This window comes from Chionomys nivalis, chromosome 8 (assembly GCF_950005125.1).
Source record: "Chionomys nivalis chromosome 8, mChiNiv1.1, whole genome shotgun sequence".
NCBI lineage: Eukaryota > Metazoa > Chordata > Mammalia > Rodentia > Cricetidae > Chionomys > Chionomys nivalis.
Genome location: NC_080093.1, coordinates 5,277,767 through 5,302,612, shown reverse-complemented (window position 1 = coordinate 5,302,612; position 24,846 = coordinate 5,277,767). Strand labels below are relative to the sequence as shown.

The 24,846-nt window shown below is 47.0% G+C and overlaps 1 protein-coding gene across 45 annotated transcripts in view; it reads left to right on the top strand.

Annotated features, from left to right (window-relative positions):
* The window catches only part of Tcf7l2 (transcription factor 7 like 2), a 188,972-nt gene that overhangs the window by 119,825 nt on the left and 44,301 nt on the right, over window positions 1-24,846 (top strand). For 13 of the 45 annotated variants that reach the window (XR_009057553.1, XM_057777298.1, XM_057777296.1 and 10 more), the window contains one exon: window positions 1,115-1,255. The exons of the other annotated variants lie outside the window; for them this stretch is intronic. Coding sequence is in view for 12 of the 13 variants with exons in the window: in XM_057777298.1 (XP_057633281.1) it covers window positions 1,115-1,255 (141 nt within the window). In the remaining variant the exon portion in view is untranslated. The remainder of the gene's footprint in view (window positions 1-1,114; window positions 1,256-24,846) is intronic. 45 annotated transcript variants of the gene reach the window in all.

Genomic DNA, 24,846 nt, shown 5'->3' with positions numbered 1-24,846 from the left:
CTCCCTCCCTCCCTCCCTCCCTCCCTCCCTCCCTCCCTCCCTCCCTCCCTCCCTCTCTCCCTCTTTCTTTCCCATGCTGGGTCACAGCTTCGGGGCAGAGCTCATGCATAGCCTGTTCAAGACCCTGGGTTCAGCCCCCAGGAGCACTAGCCAAACACCCAACAACATGACACAACTTGGAAGGCATTTGTTCCTTTCAGGGAGCTCGTCTTCACACCCTGTAATTCTATCTCCAAATTTTCTACCTTGTAAATGGAGCCGTAACAAACTTCTGACCAGGAATTGTGGGTCTACACAACGGCCATTTGCTGGAGAAGACTACACACAGTCCATACTGTCCCTCTAGCTGTGTGACCTTGGGCACTCTCCTTAACGTCTCTGAGTCGGTTTCCTCCTCTGTGAACTAGGCAGAGCACTCTTAGCCCATGTGCTGGTTGTAAGAGTTAATGGAGCAGTCAGCACAACCTTGTCTAGGGGCCTGGATGGGGAAGGCAGCTTTTGGGACTGGATGCCTACTGAGTAGACTTGGCTTCAGCACACCTTCCTGAACACATGGGGGTCCTGATCCATAGAGGGGGCCCCAGGTGGTGTTATTGTGGCTTCTCTTAGGAGGCCGTAGTCTAAGGGAGCAAAGGGGTGTTAAGACAGGAGCCCCAACAGCTCAGGGAGTACAGTCATACATGAGAGTGTATGACGGTAAGTATGAGGGAAAGTATGTATGATTACAAGGTGCAAACACCAGCAAACCCACAAGATTTATCCAAATAGAAGCTGCAGTAAGGTAAGTTAAGAGAGAAGGCTCAGCCAGGTGGCTGGTTGCTTAGAGGAAGGAGCAACCGTCCGTGTACATCAGGGGATGGATGCGGTTAGGGCTGGGCACGGTCGGAAAGGACATGGCAGGAAGGCCACATAAGGAAGCCTTGTTCGAGAGGTCTCTCAGGGACCCTAGCTGCATGGCAGGGAGGCATGGAGAGTTCTGGGCTCCTGTGGTTGTGGGGCACCTAGGAAAACATGGGTTAGGTGGTGAGCCAGGCTGGGGCTGCTATGTGTGCCTTGGGGACTCGGCCCTCTTATGGCCACGCCTCACTCTGTTCCCCTTTCTTCCTGGCAGCAGAGCCCCCTCCCTTGCTGCACTCAGGGACATGCCTGTGAGCACTTCTACCCCCCCTCAGACTTCACTGTCAGCACGCAAGTCTTCAGGGACATGAAAAGCAGCCACTCCTTACAAAAGGTTGGGGAGCCCTGGTGTCTGGAGGTAGGTCTCGGAGCAGAATGACGGTATGAGATGAGCCAGCCCTGAAACGAAACCACCCATCCAACGTTTACCTCCCGCGAGGGCAGGGCCCATGCATCCACCTCCATCCCTGAATCCTCCTTGGGTCCCTTTCATTTCAGGTGCCATGATGTCTGGCTGTTGACCACTGATAGGGAAGTTATAGCCGTTAAATCACCACTTTACAAGAAGAGGGTGGAGGCGGTGCTAGAGAGGATGCGTGATGCCCAGCTGCCTCGTAAAGGCCACGTGACCCAGCATCACATGCAAGAATGTACATTATTCCATCAGACTTGAATCTGGGAAGTCATTTCCTGGGGTTCCTTATGACTCCCGCTGGAAGGGAAGCTGTCACCCCAACTTTGCCATTGCTACTAGCAATTAATCGTCTCTAGTATAGATTTTCTTTTCAAATTCAGGGTGCTGAGAACTGCCCCCCACCCTGCAAGGTCCCTGGCTGGCAGAGGCAGGCACAGCCCGATGCCTGCTCACAGATGCTGTTCTCCAAGGACAGGGAGCATTGTTAATTTCGTTTAAATAATTCAATGCGATGTCAATACCCCACACGACTCTGGGCTCCGGAGTGACAGCTCTCTTCAAATTAGTTGTCCCAAGAATAAAGAACTTCCAGAATATTCTTTTATCTTCAGGAAAGCAAATATCAATGCAGACTTTCAAAAAAAATTAAAGTAACTCTTAGATTTAGATAGAAGATGATGTTTTGGTTTTCATGAATATTCACGAGCCAATTAGTGGAGACTTTAAAAACCAACGTTGTGTCCCTACTAGGTGCTGAGCGTATGCTATATGCTAGATGGTGCCGGGTGAGAAAACAAGTTTCTCTAGTGGGCAGAATGGGCACCTGGAGAGATAGGGAGCACACGCACATATGTCTTGCCTCTAGAGAGGGAAACAGTGGAAGAAATCATGTTAAAAACCCTGTTCTTCTTAAGAAACGGTAGGCAGCCATTTCTACGTCGGAGAGACATAGGAAAACACGTAGAAGGCACGTCACCCAGACCCTTGCACGACCTGTCGATCGTCTCGTTTTTGACAAGTTTCTTTAGCCGTTCGTGTTCACTGATGTTGGGGTCTCACTGACACGGTTTTGCACTCTCCTCTCACCTGATGTCACGGCAAGGGATGTTTTCCTTTGCCAGAGCATGTGCTAGTAAGACCCTACGTCTGTGCCCTTGGAATTCCCGTGCTCTAACCATTACTCTTAGTCCAGGTGGCGCTAGAACAAACAGGTGTTCTGAGGCTTTGACCCTCTCCTGCTTTCTTGCCTTTGACATGCCCGCCGTGGGCTGTACTTACCCTCTGACTACCTGGTGCGTATGTGTGAGTGTGTGTGTTCAGCCGGTTCTGAGTGGCAGGGCACTGAGGCCCCCACTCTGCAGTGGTTGTGATCTTAGCAGATCCTGCCTGATCAGCTTCTCCGAAGGAAAGCAGCCCATTCTGACTCTCAAGGATAAGGCTATCCCACCAGGCCTGGCAGATAAGGCTAGCCCACTGGGCCTGGCAAAAGGTAGCTCATTAACCTTTGGTCAGAGTTGGGACAGAGATAAAGGAGAACCAGGTGCCTGTTTTGATACAAGGAAATAGAAACAGAAAGACTGGCTCTCTTCCTTGTAGCTCTAGATTTGCAGGAGCCGATTAGAACCCTGGCGCCAGTGACCTTGAACACTTCTTCTGTTTGTCCTTAGTACAGAAAAAAAAAGTTTCCAGGTGAAGGATAAACCCACAGATTGTGAATAGGCCAGGCACGAAGATGCCGAGAACGAGCAAGTTACCAAACTGTTCTCTACCTCAGTTTCTCTATCCTGTAGATAGGCAATGTAAAAAGCCAATGCATGTGAGATTGCAAGCACAAACAGCAGAACCCACATGCCTGCCTGAGCATCATTTTGGTCGACTGGCCATTGATGGTCTGCTTGGCTATGTGCCCCGTGCACTTTTCTGCCTTGCTTTCTGTCCCGCATGGAAAATCATGCTTAACATTGCTAGTACCTGCTACTTCAGGAATTTTGGTGGAGTGTGAAAATCCTGACCTGTGGTGTGAGCATTCTAGAAATGGCTCTAGGGAACTAGATGATTGGCAGTCAGCAAGCAGTAAGTCCCTAGTCTGTCACCTCTGTTGGCAAGGTTCTCGCTCCTCCTTGATGCAATGTTTGGGTGCGTAAAAAGCCCGGTAATAGAATACTGGCCAGGCTTGCTCCGCTGGGTACCGAGGGAGATCCTTTGACATGTCTCACAGACTTCCTGCAGTCCGGGCACTACTATAAAGAACTGTACTACTGTATTAACTCTCTGGACCCCGACCGCAGCCTTAAGAGGCAGCGCTGCACACACCCCTTCTGCAAATAGGGGTAACCTGAGCCCAAGTCATGGAGCCGCTTAGGATCCCAAGCTAGAGAGCGGTGGCGTAAAACACTGCTAGTGATGGGACCTGCTGTGGTTCACGGCCCAGTTTCCCTCCATTTTCTGGAAGGAGGGTGCATTTGATCCTGTTGCCACCCTGCGCTCTCGGGGAGTGGAGTAAATGTCCCAGTCAGGAGATCTTTCACATCGTCTCCGATTAATAACCATTGTCCTCCTCTCTCTCCTCTTCCTTCTTGTTCTGCTTAGGTCCTGACTTTTGCCATCTCTTCCTCCAGGGAATTCAGTAGATAGACCGGTTGAGTAAATATGACTAAGAAAGTCACTACCCACCTGGGCAGACGTGAGTCACTTCTTTCTAGTTAGCTATTCGTGTCCATGTTAGAGCTGGCCACACAGCACACTGCGCTGGGGCTGCGAGGAGCCACAGGGATGGGGTGTGACCCAGCACAACTGCCCTCAGATAAGAGGGCTTTCCTGTAACTGCTTAGTCACTGTCGCTGCTGCCTCTGAAATACAGGCAAACAACCTTTGCAAATAGCTCTTTGTCAGACGTCTTCTCTTATATTCCCCATTTCCTTCCTCTTCGGGGGTTCACAGAAGCTTTCCCCAGTCGATGCCGGGGACTAGTAAGCGGCCCTCTCACTCTGTCTCTCCAGTTTTTATTCTTTTTGGCTGACTTATCCCCTGACTAGCATTGAACCTGTTTTGACTTCATTTTTAGGTTGCGTTTTCAGAAACGGCTAAATGAGGGATGTCCCTTATTCTTCAGCCTTGTGACCTGCAGTGGAAGGGGGAAAGACAGTTTGGCTCCGTCTGCGAAGCCAGAGTAGAGACAGGGAGTTGACCAGTTGGAGAGAGGAAATGAAACTTCTCTTAGGTTTATTAGACCACATCCTATAAGTCTGTGGCTTCTTATAAGTCGGATTTCTGAAAAGCATGGTAGTATGACTGGCTTCAGTTTTGCTTATTCGTCATTTAAAACTTATAAAGATATTACTTCATTTCCCGAGTTCTTCAGTGTTCGGCTGTATATGGCAAAGGAGTCTATGTATTAGAGGGGATGCTCTGTGTATGTGTGTGTGCTGATTTAACTGCTATAACTCCAGGTTAACAAGCATTCAGCTAGCCCACCTCCCCAAATAGAAGCATGGTCTGCCCTCTTATTAGAAGTAGCCTGAGTAACAATGTCAAATGCACCCCCTAAAGGCAAAGTTTGAATTGGGATGAACTTCCAGTGTTCCAAAGCTGAGCTCCAAAAGTCACAGGTGGACTCAGGTTGTGTATGTTCCCCACGTGTTTTGTGACTCTTAAATGTGGGGAGGACTTTTACTTTCTCCTGGCTGTCCATGCTAGAAGTGGGGACCGCTTGCCTTTGCTCCCAATGAATGGAGGCTCTTCTCTGTGTTTCCCTGCTATAGGCACTTGGCAGAGGTGTCTGTTGAAAATTCTGGAGAGGCAGATTCTGGGATGTTTTATAATGACCCCCACAATGTATGAGCCATGGTTTCCTTATACAACCCAAGATCTTTCTGTACAGACACGGACCACCCATCTCCTCCCATCTATACTTAGTCTTGTCACTGTGGTCTTCTAGGCTAAGTGAGTACATGGTCCTCTGTCACTCTGAAGTCCCACCCAAGTGTTTCTCATACCTCAGTGAGGTCACATCCTAGTGTATGGGAATGTGGTGTCGTCCCCCTCCACCCTCTGATACTCACTGCCCTCAGAAGAGGGCTGTCCCATGTCTTCTATCATTCCGTAGACTGAAAAGACCATGTCACCATGGATATTACTGTCGCCTTGGACACTTGTCTCCTACCCTGTGAGCTGGTATATGGGACCAGAAGTCCCTGTGTGTGGGACAGTGATCTGACGGATTCACCTGTGGAAGATGGCAGGCTCTTCTGCCTTGTGTGAAGCCATGGGGAGTCCAGCTGATCTTGCTGGCAGGACAGCCTTTGACTCTTAACTTGGTGTCTGTCTGCCTCCGTTTCCCTCTTCTGAGCTACTTACTTATTTCCTCCACACATCCCTGACAAAGATCATTGATAGAGAGGACTCAGGCCTCTGTGGGTGGCACTGGGCTTCCTCTTTTATAATTCTTTGAGGTGAAAGACTGACTGGATTTTCATGGGCTAGGTTGCATCAAAAGAAAGTATAAATCAGCACAAGACCCCCATTCTCCCCCCCCCCCATAAAAACAGTACCTGGGCTCTAACGTCATGTGCCAGTCTCTCTCCCTCCAGCTCCCCCACTGCCCATGTTGTGTGTCTGGTTCTGTGTCAGCCTCTTTAGTGATGTCAGAGAAGCAGACATTTGGACTTGGACAGAGAGGGAAACCATGCCTACTCTGGAATGAGACTTTCTTGTATATTAAGGGTGTCACTGTGGTGTGAGCATAGCGAAAGCTCTTGTGTGTCACACCCCACTCCTGTGTCCTGTGAGCCTCATTTGAAAGGAATTTATTGTCTCAGCTACTAGTTTAGCAAGAACCTATAAAAGAAGTTTGCTCATCCTCCGTCCTTCACACAAACCTTCCTTCCTCTGCCTTGTTTCTGAAAGGCCATTTCAAGTCTGTTTGCTTTTAAAAAAGAAGTCAAGTGTGTGTGTGTGTGTGTGTGTGTGTTGAGGGGGAGTGTGTATGGGGAGGCGTGTATACCTGTTGGAGCATGTGTGCACTTGTATGTCTGTACATGTGTGCGAAGAAGCCTGACATCATCCACGGAATCCTTTTCAGAGACTCGCCACCTTGTTATTGAGGGTCTCTCACTGAACCTGGAGCTCACTGCATGACCAGACGTTCTGGGTAGTGAGCATCAAGACATCCCCTGTGTATACTGCAGCGATGGACTTTTCTATGCAGGCTGAGGATTTGAATTCAAGTCCTGAGGCTTGGGCTCAAAGAACCTGACTGAGTCATTACCCCCACATGGTCATACACCCTCACTTTGCTTTAGTTTGGGGGCAGTGTGGTAGAAGTCACATGACCCTTGATGAAATCAGGATCAAGTTTTGGTTACCTTGTCCTGATCCACTGCTGGTCACCTCTGCTCGGGCTGAGAATGAGGAATGAGGTGACTCTCATACAGCCAAAGTTTATAGTTCTGTTCAAACCCACTTGGGTGTGTGTTTGTCTGAGCATACATCTGTCTGTCCCTATGTCTGTGGTGTCATACAGCATATGATCACTGTCACCCTTCATGGCCGCTGCCACAGGAGAGTGTGCATGTGTGTGTGCGTGTGTGTGTGCTCACATGTGTGTGCCTGCATATGTGTGTGTGCTCAGAAGCTTCTGTCTTGAAAACGCCAATTCCTTTCAGAAAGAATGTAGGGAAGTAAAAAGTGAAAACATTGGAGAGGGAAGAAATGTGACTTGAGAAACAGGAAGAACTGGAATGGCTAAAGGACATGTGCCGACCTGCTGGGCACTTGGCTGACAGACCTGTAGGCCCCACGGAGAAACCCTGTCCTTGGTGCTAGTGTCTCGTGTTGAGAGAAGTGGGTTTGGTGGGAGATGACTTGACGGTACATGTGTTCTGCCAGGCGGGTTCGGCAGAGGTCCTGGAGGCCCCCAGTCACAGTGTTTCTGGTCTGCCTTCTGTCCACCAGGACCCTGGAAGGCCTGTGTTGAGCTGGGATTTTGTGTAAGTGGTGAGAAGTCTTCTTGTACCCAGAGAAACGAGAAAGTCCCTGACTAGAAAACAGACCAAGTTGTAACCATCTGTAGGGGTACAGTTGTATGACTGTCCCTTGGACAGTCTTCATGTCACTTTCCTGAGGACCCCTGGGAAAGGTGGGTGTCCTTTGGGAGGATGACTTAAGAAGCATGGTGACTCTAAAGGAGCCATTTCCTGTCCTTCCTCTAGGGAGGGGAGCAGAGCCCGGGGTTGGCTTGTGGGCCTTAGGATGTAGGATATACTTACACCCAAGAAGAATGGGGGCCTGACCCCTAGAGCCCTGCCCTGTTTGGACTGCAAAATATTCCCAAATCAGGTTCCCCTGGGTCTCCCTCTCTGTGGGCTGGCTTGATTGGACCTCCTGCAGCTGTCTGTCTTCTTCCTGTTTTCCCTCTCTGTGCACACTTGATTTAAAGTTGAAAGACAAAGTGTCTTTGGGATATAGGATTAGGAAATTATTACATATATTTACATATACCACAATAAAATTTTCTTTTTTTTTCTTCCTCCCTCCCTCCCTCCCTCCCTCCCTCCCTCCCTCCCTCCCTCCCTCCCTCCCTCCCTCCCTCCAGCTGTGAGCGTTCACATATGTTCCTATTACTGCTTTCAGAACATGACCAGTATAATACAGTGACCTTTTATTCTTTTAGACAGTCCTTTATGGGCACAGGAGCTATGGGCTTTGCTGTTAAGATGTTTCGTGTGTGTGTGTTTGTGTGTGTACTTATATGTGTGTGTGTTCTCATACATGTGTAGTTCACAGGACAATATTGGGTGTCACTCCCCTCCCCCTTTTCTTTTTAAGACATCACTACTGAGTGGGACTGGCTGGCCAGCAATTCCCAGGACTCTCCTGTGCTTTCTTCATTGGGATCGCAAGTGCACACCCTCATGCTTGGCTGTTCTGTGTAGGTTCTGGGGCTCAAGCCCAGGTCTTAATGTTTGCAGGGCTTTTCCTTGAGCTGTACTCTACCCCATGCTTTTGTTTTGAAGGAGCGCTGACTTGATATTGATATATTTTTAACTCTTGATGTCAGTTTCTTCTCCTCCCCGTCTCTAGGCCTTCTTGGCCACACAGAGGGCACGCTTGCTTTCCTTTTGGCTTCTTAGTTATCAGCTCGTCTCCACTGGCCGTTACCGCGTTTCCCTGGGAGATATTCTGGCCTGCACACTAGAGTGCCTTAGGCCACCTTATGGATTTAGGAGAACTCAGGCTGATGCTGATGGTGGCATTAGTGACGGCGACATGTTGTCACTCTCCACGGGAGGCAGCAGGGTGAAATGAAAGGGTCTTTGGGATATTTTCTGATGAATTACCTGTGATTTGCTCATGCCCGGAAAAATGGCCAGGATTTGGGCATGGTGTCTTCAGTGGATCTGTTGACCTAAACCTGCTTCTCTCAGGCTCTCTCACTTGTCGCCTTAGCTGGAAGGAGGGAAGAGTTGGGAGACCCGGGTTCTCCAACAAGCCAGTCCGTGCCTGGGAAGACTTAGCTGTTGTTTCCCCAGCTGTTCCGAGGTTGTGCTTTCTAAGGGAGAAGCGGAAGGAGGGGAGCCTATCCCTGCCTTGTCCTCTTGGGAAATGATGAGAGGTGACCTGAAAAGTCATCGGCTTGGGGTGTCACACTTGAGTGAACCGAAGACGCTGCATTTGGCTAGGGAAGGTGAAAGCGGCCGCACATGTGCATGCTTGTGCAATCTAATTCCTACTTTTTAATTACTTGGAGACCCACCATTGCAGCCAAATGAGAAGTATGAGCTGTGACCCAGGCAGGAAGCAGAAACTGGAGGGGAGGAGAAGGAGGGCGCCCAGAACGAGCTGTGGCTTTCCTGTCTCTTCAAACCCCTTTTTAGAAGCAGGGAAAGATGCAATAAGCATCTTCAGTACATGCGGCTCAGCTTTCGCACCGCAGCCTGCAGTCTCCCGGAGCGTGCAAAGGTCTCAAAGCTCTCATGAGTTCTGGTCACGGCGAAGGACGGGTACTGATGAGCAAAGAAAAGCAACAGTTTCCGGGGGGGGGGGGGGGAGGGACACCTTTCAGAAGGGAGAATGAACACCATTTAAAATAAATCACAAAACAAAACAAATGACTGCCTGGCAAGGGCCGAACCCAGCAGCCCGGGTTGATGTGGGCACTGTAAGGAACCAGGTGTGATGTTCTGTTCTGTCTTGGTTCTCACCTGTCTGTGGAAAGCGGAGCACAAAATACCCAGAGGTGTATTGAGAGAGGTTGCCATTTGTCTCACTGACGTCAGGGTTTTGGAAATGTGATGTCATTTCTATAAACACCCACATGAGAAGCGCCACCTCCCCCTCCATTTGGATGACAGATCACATGTCAGGGCATGAAAGATAAAAGCACTAAATATTTGCTTTAGAAAAACACAGAAAAAGATCCTCTCATCCTCCCAGCTGCAAACTTCGAATTCCGTTAACAAAAATGACCGGTCGCAGCTGAAACCGCTGCCACCCTCTGGCCATGATTGACAAGTGAGTCACAAGTGGACGTGGTCAGCGGAGGCTCTACTGGATTTCTGGGGAATGTGGAATAGGAACCCCAGCTCCAGGTTGGCCATAGCAAAGAAAGAGCCCTGCCTTCTCCCTTTCCTTTCTTCCTCTTGACTCTTTGAGCTGGGTATTTTCTCAGTGGCTTTTCTTCCCATTAAAAGCAACTGCGTGTTATTTGAATTTAGTAATAAAGACCTGATGTTTTATGCAAGTTATGTTAGTTAGGTTGGCTTCACACTTAAGATCCCCCTGCCTCAGTTCATGCATGCTGGGAGCACAGGTGTGTGCCACCCCGCCTACTCCAATAAGGTTATAATTCATGCAGGCCCTTGTGAAAGGTGCCGTTAATAAGAGAGCCCTATGTGGTCTTGGTCCCTGGCGGTGGCTGGGGGATTCTGCTTAACGGGTAATTGAGAACATGGGTCTGAGTTCACCTTGACCTCGCCAGGAACTGGCGGAGTGACCAAGTTTACCTTATAGAACCTGGGGAATTCCCTGTTCCTGCCTCCATTTGCCAAGAGAGTTGAGTTAGCAGGTGATGTGTGTTGAAATTGACATAAGTCTGTATTCTTTAATTGGTCCCCATCCCTTGTAGACCCTGGTAGGATTTGATATCAATACTCCCTATTCTCCCTCGGACATCTTCCATCTTGAGGTGGGTGGCATGTGACTGTAGTCCCAGCTACTTGGAGGCTCAGATTGGAAGGACCACTTGAACTCGCAGAGTTCAAAGCCAGCATGGGGGACATAACAAGATCCTACCTCTTAAAAATCCGCGAACAGCCGCCCTGCAGACGTTGCTCTATTCACACATATTCTTGCTTCCCCCTTCTAGCTCCCCCAGGGCACAAATATTCTCTTCTAACTTTGTGTATAAATAAAGTAATGACTAACATTTACTGCACGCTTATTCTATACCCCAGGCTTTGTTTAAAGTCTGTTTCTGTATAATTCTCACTCAGTCCTCTCAGTCAGTAGCAGCTGTTTACTTTAACAAGAAGGAAACTAACACAGTTTTTATTTTATTTTCTTTAATGATTCATCCCCGGTTCTGCTGAGAGTAATTGGGACCTGGGGATTGAAAGCCTGGGGCTTCAGATGTTTTCCAAGACAGGGTGCCCACCTCCCTCTGCCAGGACCCTTCTGCCCTGCCACATGGAAGCTGAGCCGCACAGGCTCTCCAGACACCCTGGCTGAGGATGGTTGGGACAGGAGGTTGGGAGAACAGTCTCTGAGCCGGAAGTTGTTCCTAGTCTCTCAGCAGTTGGCAGCATCGAGTTTTGTTTTGTTTTGTGTGTGTGGTTTTGTTTTTTAAATAATTAGAAACAGTTTGACTCTTGTTACCACCCACAGTAAAAAAATTGCTTAGCTCCCCACAAATTAAGAGAGAAAGAAGAAAAAAATTAAGGCCACTTGGTGGAAGGCTGAGAGTAGTTTTAAGAGAGAGCATTGGACACTTGACTGTCAGGTGTGGGCGTGGGGGTCCTCAGTCTGACTCCTTTGTTGCCTGTTGAGGTTCATGGCTTATGAAGGAAGGGAGTCTAATGCCCAAGCTGACTCTGGGAGGAAACCCACATTTTTCTGTACTTATTAATGGTATGTCTTCTCTGTGGGTGTGAGCATTGAGAGCGCAAAGCCCATATTTGCACAGTGTGTGGTCCTCACAGGGCTGTGCTCCAGTGCTCATGGTGGTGACCCACGAGGAGAGGGAAGAGGAGGAGGTCTTGGCACGGCAGCACCTTGTCCCATTGTATGGACTGAATCACTGAGGCAGGTTCCTTAGGGTTGTGCTTATCTAGTCAGTCACCACCATTGCTCGTAAAGCAGCCCAGGGTCTGTGAACATTTCCGGTTCCACTCTCCCACCCTCCTTAGGGCTGACAGGGGCCAGAGTCTGAGCCGAGTCTCTCTGCCAAGCCAGATGTGCCATCCACCGGTGGCAAGCCAGGCATGCCATCCACCAGACACCCTTTGCCCATGCTTCCTTCTGTTCCTCTAAGTGGTCACATGTGCAGAGGGATGACTGACTTCCTCATCCTCCTGGGGGATGGAGGACTTGCTGCAGGGAGTGGAGGGACGTCCCACTTGAGGGCGCTGGGCCCCTGTGGCACTCTGAGCCACATTGCTTTGATTTTCATCTGGACGACTCCTGTGGGGTGGCCTCCTCATGCCATCCTGACTTGTTTAAGTTTATGCTTTGTTGGCAAGCAATTTTTTGATGCTATTCTTCTCATAGCCAGAGGCCAAGGTCCCTTGTGGAGCAATGCCTGAACTTAATAGTTTTCATCTGGATACTAGGGAGGGTATCAAGAGACAGGGGTGTGTGGTGGGGGGATTGGGAGGTCTTAGACACCACTCACTCCATCTCCCAGCCTCTCGGTTCTGTTTCCTTTGAGGTCACTGTATTAGGAGTGACCCCCCCCCCAGAGGGGGTTGTGTTCCTTGGTGTTATATACTGACCCTATAATTGTAGGTCAAAAGCCAAAGCTCCCTGATGATCTTGCAGATGATTTACAAACACACATGCCAAAGTCCGTATTAAAGTTGGTCTGGAGTGTCTTGGCAATACCTTACTTCTTTCCTGGCTGCTCCCAGAGTTTAGGCATCCACCTATATGGTTTGTAACCTTGGGTGACTGGGGGCCTGGTTCCCTGACCAGATTCTTAGGCACACAGAACAGTACTGTTTGAGCTTGGCAGATGAGGAGTAAAGACACATTGGAAGGTGTGGGGCACATGGGGACAAAGGGTACCCGTGATCTTCAATCCTGCTTGTCTAGACTGGACCTCCTCCCCAGTGTGGGCATGTGTCTGTGGCAGGGATTGCAGCCCCGGGAGAACTGGTCCTCCAGTGCTGGTCCCGGTCTGTCCTGAAGAAAAGGAATGAGAGCAGAAGGGGCCTTTCTACTTCCAGCTCACAGTCATGGGCTGAGTGGTTAGTAGTTAGTTAGCGCTCAGTGAGACCTGTTCTTCTCTGAGGTGATCACCAGAACGAATTCCTCCGTCAGCTTCTAGGAGTCTTGAGCTCTATCCGTAGTCAGCGCCTTTACCTGTGTGAATGGTCTCAGTGTGAATGGTCTCGGTGTGAATGGTCTCAGTGTGAATGGTCTCAGTGTGAATGGTCTCAGTGTGAATGGTCTCAATGTGAAGCTGTCAGGGAAAGCTGCATTGAAACGAGTGGGCAAATTCACCTCCGAAGCCTCTGGAACTGTCAGAGCTGTGGTTCTGAACTGAGCCTGGAGACCTTGAGGTCCGTTTCTCGGCTTCTCCAACTCGGTACTTCTGCAATGACTGTGGCTCTTTTTGCCCAGGTCTTGCTGAGCCACCTCCCCAGTCTCATAGTTTTGGGCTGCATTTCCATCCTTGCCTCTTTAGCACCAAGCCTTTGCTCCTCCCCTCTTAGCCCACATCGATCCAGGGTACATACCTGCCTGTCAGAAACAGACCCACTGGGTGGTGACCAGCCTAAGCTTCTGAGCAGTCGGGCCTCAGACACTCTCAGAAAGCAGAAGTGACGTAAGAAGGGACCTGTTCAGATGAGGGTGAGCTGCCTGAGATTTTAGTCATAGGTTTCGTAATGGCCGTCCTCATTCACTTAAAAAGGTTGTCTCCAGGACTAAAGATCCTTCAGGGAGATGAGGCCTGTCCTTCCTGCGCGTAAACAGATGCCAGTGAGATGATGGTCAACTGAATGTCACCTGGCAGCTTACGTTTATGTGCAAGTGAGCTTCGAGATTTCTCAGGCCTGACTCCTAGGGAAAGGCAGTAAAATAACTCAGACAAGAAAATAGTCTTATCAGAGTGACCTAAAAATCCAAAAGCACACAGTACAGGCTCTTGAGTAACTAACCCCAACCAGAGTAGTTTTAATTTGTTCGCAGTAGCTGGAGGGTTGGAAGAAGTCTGCTGCAAAACCCCGGAATTGTTCAGAGGAGATTAACAATACCCGCCTACTTGGTCTCGCCACGTCCTGTACTTTGGAAACTGAGGCCCAGGTACAAAAGGCCGCTGTAAGACTCCAAAGCCACATCGCCAGGCGATAAAGGAGCCCAGGACAGAAATCGGCCCTCATGGTTTTCCCTTCCCACCCTGCCACTCCTGACTGATGGCAGAGTTGTACCCTGTTCGGCAGCATTGATGTCCTGTGCCAAAGTTGAAGCTCCTTGGAAGAGTGTGTGGGACCCAGATTGTCCGCCAGGAGTTCACTTATTTCCCTCTTGATCATGACTTTTCTCATACCCTGAGTGCTGCTGGGCCCGTTGGAAGGATCGTAGTGGTGATGAGGGAAGAATGCAGTCATCTCTTCTGAGAGACAGCTAGGAAGCAGGGACCTAGAGCTTATGCATAAGGAATACTAGGAATCCTGCAAACAACGACACTTTGTCACACATAGGGTCTCCCACCAGCATTCCGGAGGCTGAGGCAGGAGCATGGCTATGACTCTGAGGCTACAGACCACATACTAACCATTTATAAGAGAGATGTATATTTGTGTGTTTGTGCTACCTTCTTTCCCTGATGACTGGTGCTTGGGAATTCTTCTAGGGTGTTGCTTTCTGGGATTTTATTACCAGCTCAGGAATGTGGGAAAGAGACCCTCTGAAAATAGCTCTCATCCCTGCATTACGTATAGGAAGTAGGATGGAGATCACCAAGGTAACCGTGATGCTGTTGTCGACCAAGTGAGATGTTTCCAGCTTTGCTAAGAACTCCATTCTGCTGCTAGAGCTCGTGTCGCGTAACCAGGAAGCAGGCTGATGCCCTGGGTTGAGTTCAGAAAGTTTGTTTCGACTGGTGGCCTGTGAAGAGAGCGAAGCCTTCGTTACGTAATGTTCCCTGGACGCAGAATGTCAGCCGGGCCCTGCTTGCCAGAGCTTGAAGAGTCCTACGAGCGATCCGGCTTGGCAGGCTGAAGGGGGTGGGGGGTGTCGCTCTGAGAGCGAAGGATGGCTTATGCTGTTTCAAATATTAGCACTTTGTAGCACCATGGCTGTCCCCAAAGTGACTTAAGTAGCCGGCTAACTAAGTTGAGGCCTCATTAATCAAAGAGTACAACGCTGACTGTTGACTGATGGAGTCAAGACACCAAGGTATTCCATTTGCGATTAGGAAGGAGAGTCGGGCTTTCAGGTCCTGGGAAATGCTTCCTATAGGAGCCTGTGTTGGCCAAGTGCAGCTGGCAGGGTCCTCAGTAATTAAACCGGCATACAAAGTCAACACCAGATTCCGTAATAAAAGTCGCAGCGAACCCCAATAAAAATGTAAAATAAAAAAAATATGGCCCACTTTCCTAATAAAAGATTCCAGAGTGTAATTTAGCCTCCGGTCTCCGACCTTCTCCATCTTTATTTGGGCACCTTTTACTCCTTTTCTCCCTCCTCCCCCAAAAGGTCCCTCTTGGTCCTCCTTACGGGACAAAAGATTCCTATTTTTATGCAGATGTCTTTAGTTGGAGGCAAAAATAATCCAGAAGCATGTTTGCACAGCCATGCTTAAACAGCGCGGTCCCTGCCCCCATCACCAAAAGGTTGCTCTTTGGCGGGATAGATGCCCTGACTGAGGTGAAGTGGGGAATCGCTTTTGTTCCTTCCCTGATGAATGGATGTAAAATGTTCACTGAACCTGGAAACACCTCCTTTTGTGTCCGGTGCCCCCCTAACACAGGCTGTTAAACTTGGGGCAGTTGCTCATGGTGGGGGATTGAATGAGGCCATTGTGGGTGGAGGGGCTCATACTGAAGCCATTGTGGGCATAGAGATGTCATTGTTTTCCACGTATTAAGGAGTAGACTCTGGGGACCCCCAGGCATCAGTGTGCCCAGCCACTGTGCTGACTGCCCGGCATTTGTAGGTCTGAATTGTCCCCTAGCCCCACCCCCCATCAGAAAGGCCGCTCAAGGTCTTCTTAGACAGGGCATGCCGCGCTGCGCCCCCTAGAGGTTGCATGTGGTATTTCTTACACTCATTGGCTTCTCAGGCTGTTCCTGACCATGGGTCACAGGTTCTTCTTTTTTTTCTTTGATTCTCAGCCATCCTTTCTGCAGGGAGATCACTTCAGGCATCAAGGGGGAAACATTTGTTAAAAATCATTCTTCCACCTTAGGAATAAGAAAACTCCCCCGTTCTTGCTGGTAGCAGCTTCATTCTGCTTTCTCTGGCCATATGGCCTTCAGAGGCACTTCTGATCTTAATTGCAGCATTCGGCCTTTGTTTATTTAAAAATCAAAAGGCGGATAGGCTATTGATGGTTTATCTGTATTAATTGCAGCGCCATACCTGCCAACTGTCCCTTCAGTTAGTGCAGGAAACCGCTGCAACCCCTGCCAGCAGCTCCTGTGTGTGCACACATCACTAACACGGTGTGTTCAGTAGAGGTAGGAATATTGTGTAGCTTTAGAATTGCCACATGGACATTTTCCGCTGCGACCCTCTGTTACCTAGTGATGACTCCCAGGGAGGTAGACGTAAGGGTTAGGGAGCACAAGCAGCCAGGAAGTCCTTGAGTTCAAACCCCTAGCCTTCACTTAGGTTAACTTACAGGCTTGGAGGTATGTTCTTGTCCACCTCGGTATTGCTTTCTGTTAAATAGGGACAGTAGTGGGGTTAATGTCCTGGGGGTGCTATAACATTTCAACTGCATGCTTAGGAAAGGTGATCCTGTATTTTACTTTCCTTGCAGAGGGTCACATAGGGCTTAAGGACTGTCAGCTGGAACTTCCGTTTCAGCTCCTGAGTAAGAAACTTATTGCAGGGGCACTTGTCATGGTGTTCAGCCTGATTCACTGATTGTTTTAACATTATAACTAAACCACGGTTCAGACTAAATGTATAGGAAAGAAGATCTTTTCCAAATGGTTCTCGCTTGAAGATGTTGACAAACCATCGTAGAAGCTGCCCTTGTGGCTTATGCTTCAGCCAACTGAAGCCATTGAAGAGATGTCAGGAAACACTAAACACATTTGCTTTGCCCCTGTTTTTAACAAGCATGGTAATTCTTGCCTTCTTCCTCTAACTTTGAGAAGCCCTGCTATTAGAAATGTCAATTCTTCTGGATCGCTACAGTGTCCGCATCTAGGTGTCTTTAGATGATAATGACCTTTCAGTTGCTCTTGTATGTTCTCACGCCTGTTTCGTGAGCCCATCACTCTAGGAATAATGACATTTAAAGAAGTGGGGTTTAGAAGCTGTATTTAAAGAATTTTTAATTTCAATACTAAGATATTGCCTTTTGTTGTCCACCCCCTCCGATGCCTCCTTCTCTTCCCTTCCTTCTTTTATGATCCCATATTCTAGTAGTAGTGTCTTGAGGTGTAAATTCTTGCATCTTGCATTTATTAAGCATTTAATCAGTGTTTAGTTGGTTCTAGGTATTTATACTCGGCATGGCAGGAAGCATGTTTTAAACTTACATACCTCATTGGCTTCACAAGTGCTTTTTTTGACAGGCTTGGCTGCCTCAAAATTACAGTGAAGGCAAAGTAGATTCTAATTGCGGGCTCTCGACCCCAGAGCTTCTATATATTTTACCTAATTTAGACTTGGGAAAGCAGCTAAAAATGTGTGTCTATGCCAGGCATTTAAGTTGTTGTAGTTTATAAAGCCTGGAACCAAATGCGCAAATGCTAAACAGGCCACACTAAGTCCTGGGTCAAAGAGACAAAAATCCCGGGGACTGGACAGATGGCTCAGTGGTTACGAGCGAGGACCTGGCACCCACATGGGGCTCACACCATTAGTAACTCCAGGTCCAGGAATCAACACTCTCGTGACCTCCACGGGTACCAGCCACCCTTGCAGAACACTTTACATATAAAAATTTAAAAAACTAAAATATATTTTTGAAAGAGACAAAAATCCAAATTTGTATTGACATTTATGAATACTGCCTGCGTGCTGATATTTCTGTCCCCGTTGTAGACTAATTTTGCCAAATGAGTGGGCTACACAAAGGCTCTCTGAGTTTAAGTTTAAGGTGGACTTTGAGAACATAGGGAGTCTGGTTGTTGACGCTGAGTTCCGTGGCAGCCCATGGTTAGATAATTTAGATAATTTGACAGCATAGCGTAGCATTTATGTTTTTTTTTCTTTAAAAAAGTTATTTAAAACTTGTGTTACCTCCCCCGACGTGTAGGCAAAGCAAGCTTTTCGTTCATGTTTTCCAGGGAACCATAATTGAGGGGAGCCGAGCTTTGGCTTCCGGTTCTGTTTGATGTTACTCAGTTGTGCCAGTGCTAACTTTCACCAGCCTGAGCCCAGCACTTGCCCTCAGTTAATTTACTGATTTAGCTTTAGTATGGGAGTCTGCCTGGGTGCTGTTTACCAAATGTGTGGAAGACCTGTTGCCCTTAAGGGTGGGATAAACAAACCTGATGTCCTCAAGGGCGGGATGGACAACCTGATGCCCTCAAGGGCGGGATAAACAAACCTATTGCCCTCAAGGGCGGGATGGACAAACCTGTTGCCCTCAAGGATGGGATATACAAACCTGTTGCCCTCAAGGGCAGGATGGACAAACCTGATGCCCTCAAGGGTGGGATGGACAAACCTGTTGCCCTCAAGGGCGGGATGCAAGAGAGCTGTGAGCCTACCTCAGCAACAGAGCATTTCCTTTCTCATCTCCCTCCTAACTTTTCCCCTCCTCCTCTTCTTTCTCTTCTCATCTTCTCCTCTTTTTCTTCTCCCCTTTCCTCTTCTTCCTCCTGTTTTTCCTCTTCTTCATTTATTAAAATTACTAACCAGCTATCATTAGATCAGTTCTTCCATATTCTCTGAGCTTGTTTGCTTTTTTGTCTGCAAAACGGGGTTGCTGTCATGTGTGCCTTTATTTGGGTATGAGAAATATTCTCCCCTCAGCTTCCTTGAAGGGATGTGCTAGGCAAAACAAGATGGGTTTGAAACAAACAACCCGCAGTCCAGACTGTTCCAAGACGCTTGGTTGCATTCAAAACCAGTTCCCCAGTCTGCTTCAGGCAGGCAATTGCAACATGCCTTCCATCTGGGCCTAATGTAAGTGTGTTCCCAACTCCACACTGGGGCAGGAACCCTGGCAGGGCTTCACCTGGGAGAGCCAATGGGCGTTGTTGCTGTGGTGGAGACATGCCATGATTTCATTTTACTTCATTATTCACTGGATGTGCCCATTGGGTGTCACCCTCTGGGCGTGTTTACAAGAAACTTAGGAAAGCAGAGGCTGTCACATCTGTTGTCTGCCTTGACACTGTATGGTGGGTGAGTTCACGCATGTGCTTGTAGGCACATACACACGCCTTTCTTCCTTGTTATCCAGCACTACTTTGGGGGCTGGGGAGACATCCCGCGTTAGCCAGTGACTCAGAAAGACCTTCCTTCACAAGTCCCCTTCCTTCAGCCTGGAGAATTCCCCTGAGGCAGCTTGGGCTTAGGCATGTGTGCTCCTAATTTCTCAAATAACACATCTGCTATGAACAAGTCCCCATGCTTCCTTAAGTAACAACCAGCCTACTGGTCTTGGGGACGCTCTTTGACAGCCTTCCTGAAGTTCATATGACACACAAAAGTTCAAAGTGTACAAAAACCATCATTTGTCCCTTAATGAAAACTGGGGACTTTCAGAATGGCATCGTGTCTTCCCTCTGTCCCTTGGTTCCTGCTGTGATGGCGATTGTGGTCTTTCTGCAGAGATGAGTGGTGGTGTGTTTCCAGCATCCAAGTCAAGACAAGGAGTTGAATTTGGCCAGGGACCACATATTTAGATTCCCCTCCTTATTTAAAAAAAAAAAATGAAGAAGCATCTTTTCCATTTTAAAGCATTGCAGGTGTTTCTGTCATGACTGGCATTAAAAATGCCCATCCCCTAAATACCTTTTTAGTTTTGACTCTTGCTTCTTTTGGCAAGTTACACTGAGCTGAAGGGCCAATTCTCCAATTTTTGTCATATAGCTATAATAATTCTTAGTTGGATGCCCCATGAATGATAGAAGTCTTTTGGTTCAGTAATCAAAATCCAACCCCATGCCATGGCCATGCAGAGTTTTTTTGTTTTGTTTTGTTTTGTTTTTCGAGACAGGATTTCTCTGTAACTTTGGTGTCTGTCCTGGAACTAGCTCTTGTAGACCAGACTGGTCTCGAACTCACAGAGATCCGCCTGCCTCTGCCTCCCGAGTGCTGGGATTAAAGTCGTGCAGAGTTTTAAGCATCACCTGTCCTTACATACAAAAATAATTCTGGTCAAGCACATTGGTGCAGAAATCCCCACAAGCCTGACTCCCTCAAGCAACTTGCTGTCATTATGTAACTCTTCCCTGCCCCTATACTTCATTAAGTGGGCAGTGGCTTTGAAGACTTGAGTCTCAGGAGTAGGTTGTGTTGTTACCTAGGAGAGGAGGAGAGCTGGCTGGTGGGGCACACTGCTGTTGGGTGAGGTCTCCTAAGGGGGGTCTGCGAGGACAGCCGTTTGTCCTCTTGAGAAATTATGATCCTTTGTTCCTATTAGTCTTAGCCCACACCTCTCCTGGTCTCAGAACAACCCGTGGTTTCTCTTTTTTCCCACCATCATTTAAAGAAATAATTATTATAGATTGATGGCCTTGTGGGCACTGTAAACTCAAGAATTTCTGTTAGCTGACCACAGTTTTTTTAAATAAAGACTGGGAGGTCGCTGAATCGTCAAGTCGGACACAGATGTAAACAGTTCTTCTAAAATTTGGGTGCACAGGCAGTCACTCCCTTTAAGGTTCCCAAGGATGATTCGACTTTTCAGAACCCATCACGTAGGTGCAGTGTGACTCAGCTGTTCAGGTCAAATACGGTCTTATGGTTGTTAAAATCCTGACGATGCCATCTCTAATTCTGAGTTCTGCAAAGGAACCCCTGATGAACAGTCAGGGATTGCTGCTGCTAACATCTTACTTGTTAGCAGTGTGACTGGCTAAGTTCTCAGCTAGTGTGTTTGTTCTGAAATTGCTATCTGTCTATCTGTCTATCTATCTATCTATCTATCTATCTATCTATCTATCTATCTATCTCTGTCATCTGTCTATATTAGAAATGTTTATCAATGAGTTGAGCATTTAGAGAACGTAAGTTTTGTTTTATATTTTCCAAAATAATTTAGAGAATCTCACAGAATGCCCCACATGTACTGATCCTTAGTGTTGTGATTCTATAGAAAATTTTTCTTCGCAGAGGGACGAGCAGAAAGTCCCTCACTGGGTGCTGTGCCGGTGCTCCTCATGAAGGCAATGGTGTGTGGTCTTTGGAGAAGCCACAGTGTTAGCAGGTCCGTGTTTTCCTCCAGCATTGAGTTTTGTCGTTTCTAATGGTGACAATCCATCAGTCCACACAGCTCGAAATGAAGATAAATTGAATTAGTAAACGTGAGTTAAATGACTCATTGGTATGATTAAACTGTGACAATTTCTGGAGTGTGACCTCACAGGTTTAGTGGTGTTAATTGTAACAGCCTTTCATGGGAACATTTGATTTCATAAGCAAACAGAGTAAGTTATTAATTGTCAAAAATAAAAAAAAAATCTATGTCAAGGCATGAATTTAAAAAGAATACACGTTTAACTGGCTCAGTTTGCTTCAGCTTCTCAAGATGGAAATAGCTCAGGGTTTTCCCGGTTGATTCCAGGTTATATGGATTTGTAGCTACAGATGCTTAAATCAGTGGTCTATCAAAATGGAGGCAGAGATAGGTGACATCCAGTAAATCTCAGTAAGTTCCTGAACACAGCAGAGGACTCTGGGTGCGGCTGAAATGGTGCCCTCGGCAGACGGGACCGAGGAAGGGTCCAGGAGCTTAGGAGCTGTGCGAATGGCAGGAGACACAGGACTCGAGACACAGGCTCAATTCAAATATTTTGTGAGATGTGGGCATGCTGTGTAAACCCTTTTTTTCTTTTTCTTTTTCTTTTTTTCTTTTTTTGCCAAAAAGCATGTTTTCTCTTATGTCAGAAATGATCACAGGAATCCTTTTAATATTCATTTAAATAGTTCTTAATTGGCTTCAGTGAGTTTAAAGTTCAGTCCGAAGGTGAGATCTGAGCTTACTAATTAGATCGAATGCAGTTTGACTTAAGGAGCAGACTCCATAATTAAAGAATTCCGCATCAAATGTGCATTTTGAAAACATTTCTTTTCTCATCCTTTAGGTTTTTTTTTTTTTTAAATCTCCCTCATTTATCACAAACAGGAATTTTCTCTTACAGAGGATTAAAAAAGAAAACAAAACAGCAAAGCCTCTTGTGTGTCTTTTTAAAATCTGACAATCAGATTTTCAGCACAAACCTCTCGTTTGTCAGTTATTCGACATCTCCGTTCGGGTTTTTCCTTCATTTTTCTCCATCCGAGTAGAATTTTGACTTGCTCAGAACGCTGGGATGAACACAAGTTGTTGTCTTGTGTGTCCCCCGCGAAGTTGTTTGATGCTGTTGAAATGGAAGGCTGAAGTAGAAGGGGGCACTTAAGCAGTGAAGGGTTTTTCTTTGTAAATAATAGATCAAGAACACTGGATGTGTATCTAATGGAGCTGTGTGCGGCCTCGGTTTCAAGGACAGTGCGCGGTTTTAGAAACTGCAACTACCGGCCATCCAGTCTGCAACCTGTGGTCAGTTTTGAGCCCGTGTGTATGTGTGTGTGTGTGTTTGTGTGTGTCTGTGTGTGTATTTGAATGGTTTGTTCAGATATCACATTTTATTTAGTAAACCTAAAAAGCAACACACCTCAAATAGTAGTAAAGGTATATTTATCTAGTCCCTTGCTATCAACTGCCTTCTGAATGGATTTATAGTAGCCAGGTCTGCCTCACTGAAATGTTTAGCAGTCTGTTTGGCTGTGACATGCTTCGCCAAGAAAGGCTGGCTGGAGGGAGCTGAAGTGAACGCACAAATCACTTTGGCAAAGGAGCAGAAAAATTGGGTTGGTTATAGTCTCCAATATTCTGTATCTTGAGAATGATCATTTTTACTGTGTCATTTTCTTCTCTGTTTTTGGAGTCCACAGATCTGTTCTTGTGTTTGCTACTGAGAAAATTCGTGTTTAATACTCTGTCAGTGGCTACTGCACATAACTGCCAAAGGCATCACAAAGCTTTGTGTCCCCCCGGGTACGAAGACACCCTTTCCCACCACCAAAATATGATGCATAATTAATTTTACCACATATGTGAGTACACATACATTTTGATATCTTAAATGTTTAGCCTCTCCAGAGTGAGATAGAAAAGTAAATGTAAAATGTGGTTGTCGAGTGAGAACCCATGTAAGGAAAACGGAAGCAACACCAGATGGCCTTCAATTGTTCCTCAGGAGGCTGTTAGTTTCTCTAAATTGAGCCGACTCTTTTTACGTATGTCTTTTCTAAGTGAACTCCAATTCATTTGAGTGCCCACTGCAATTATTAAGGGGTAAAAAGTAATTTCCTAAAATAAGTTTCCAAATTAGCAGAGGTCTAAATAAACAGATTTTTAAACCAAACCTTTTTCTTACAAACAATACTATGTGTAGGTTACTGTTGCTCCTGACCGCTTAAAAGAAAAGGGTGCATCTTCTCACACCTAAGTGTAAAGTTTGTTCAGCTTACCCTTCCTGTTCTCCAAATCATTGATTATTGGATTTTAAAGGAAAGTGTGCGGAATGGGTGTGGTTTGATTTTTAACTCTGAAATTCTGGGTGTACCAGGGCTTCAGGCAGTTCTACCAGAAGCGTAGACAGCCCTCTGACACAGTGTCTAAAGTGTCCTGTCAGAGCATTACTTAATGGAATGGCTTTTAGATTTTAGTTTGTACAGAAGGGGAGATTGGCCACACTGTAGATCTCCTGTGTAACTGCTCTGCAGGGAAAAAGGCTTGTCTTGAGGGGAAGCCAATAACTTGGGGAACATCAGTTCCTTCTTTTCCAATCTTTCATCCCTAAGTGTCACAAATTATTTATTTTATTAATTTGGTTCTTGCACTGTGGTGGTGGTTCTGAGGGGAACATGCGATCAGGAGGATGTACTTCTGTCAGATGTTGCAGCCTAAAATACGCTAGTACATCCTTGAAGGGGTTTGTCGTCTCTCTCCCTCTCCCTTTCCTTCCTCCCTCTTTCTCCTCCCAACAGATACAGCTAATGTAACAAATTATAGAAATGGATACAATGTATTTTCTCCTTTCTCTCATAGTATGTTTTAGTCAGTTGAGAAAGGACAAGGGTATTAGAATATGATTATCCCGATTTCAGGAAAAAATGATATAATTTTTCATCTTACCAGTTCTCGGCATTCTTTGTGGTATGCGCTTAGTCAACGCTGGGAAAACCTCGTCGTGACAGCTAATAGATATCTCTGCCTCCATTGTTCAGACATTTCTGTCTTTTGTGACACTGGAGGATAAACAAGGAAGGGGATAGAAACAACTAAAAAATGTCAAAAGATCAAAAAATCAATGGGCGGCAGGAATGCGATCTGTGTACCAGGGCGTAGCTGCTCTTTCTCTTCTGCCACGAGTCCGTCTGAGGCGGTGTCCGGGGCAGCCACCAAAGTCCAGTCGGCTCCCTCCCTGGGAGATGCCACACGGCACACAAAGTGGGCACTTTAGATGGCTCGCACACCACCCGCCCCCACCTCTCCGGAAATAATAAAATAACTATAGGATTGTCTCCTAAGTCTATATCTATCTACAAAGCCAGGGATTTAGTTTGTTTATTTGGTTGGTTGGTTTTTTTGTTTTGTTTTGTTTTTTGATGCTGTACTGTTTTTGCTCTCAACCACTCCCTGATTGTCTTTAGTTCTGCCCAGCGGACTTGTTAAAAGATTGACTAATAGTGTTTTAGTTTTCTGGTCAGGGGTGAACCCATGGCCATTTATTTGTTTGATCTTAGAAGGAAGAGGTCACTAGGAATGAAATTGGTGGTCATTTGGTAGATTGTGTGTACAGGATGAAGAATGTTTTGTCTCTACCTTGGCCAGTTTGAACTTGTTACAAGTTGAGAGAGTCAGTGGGGACAGTTGAGATATTATTTGAATATCTGTTTCAAATAATTTAGTT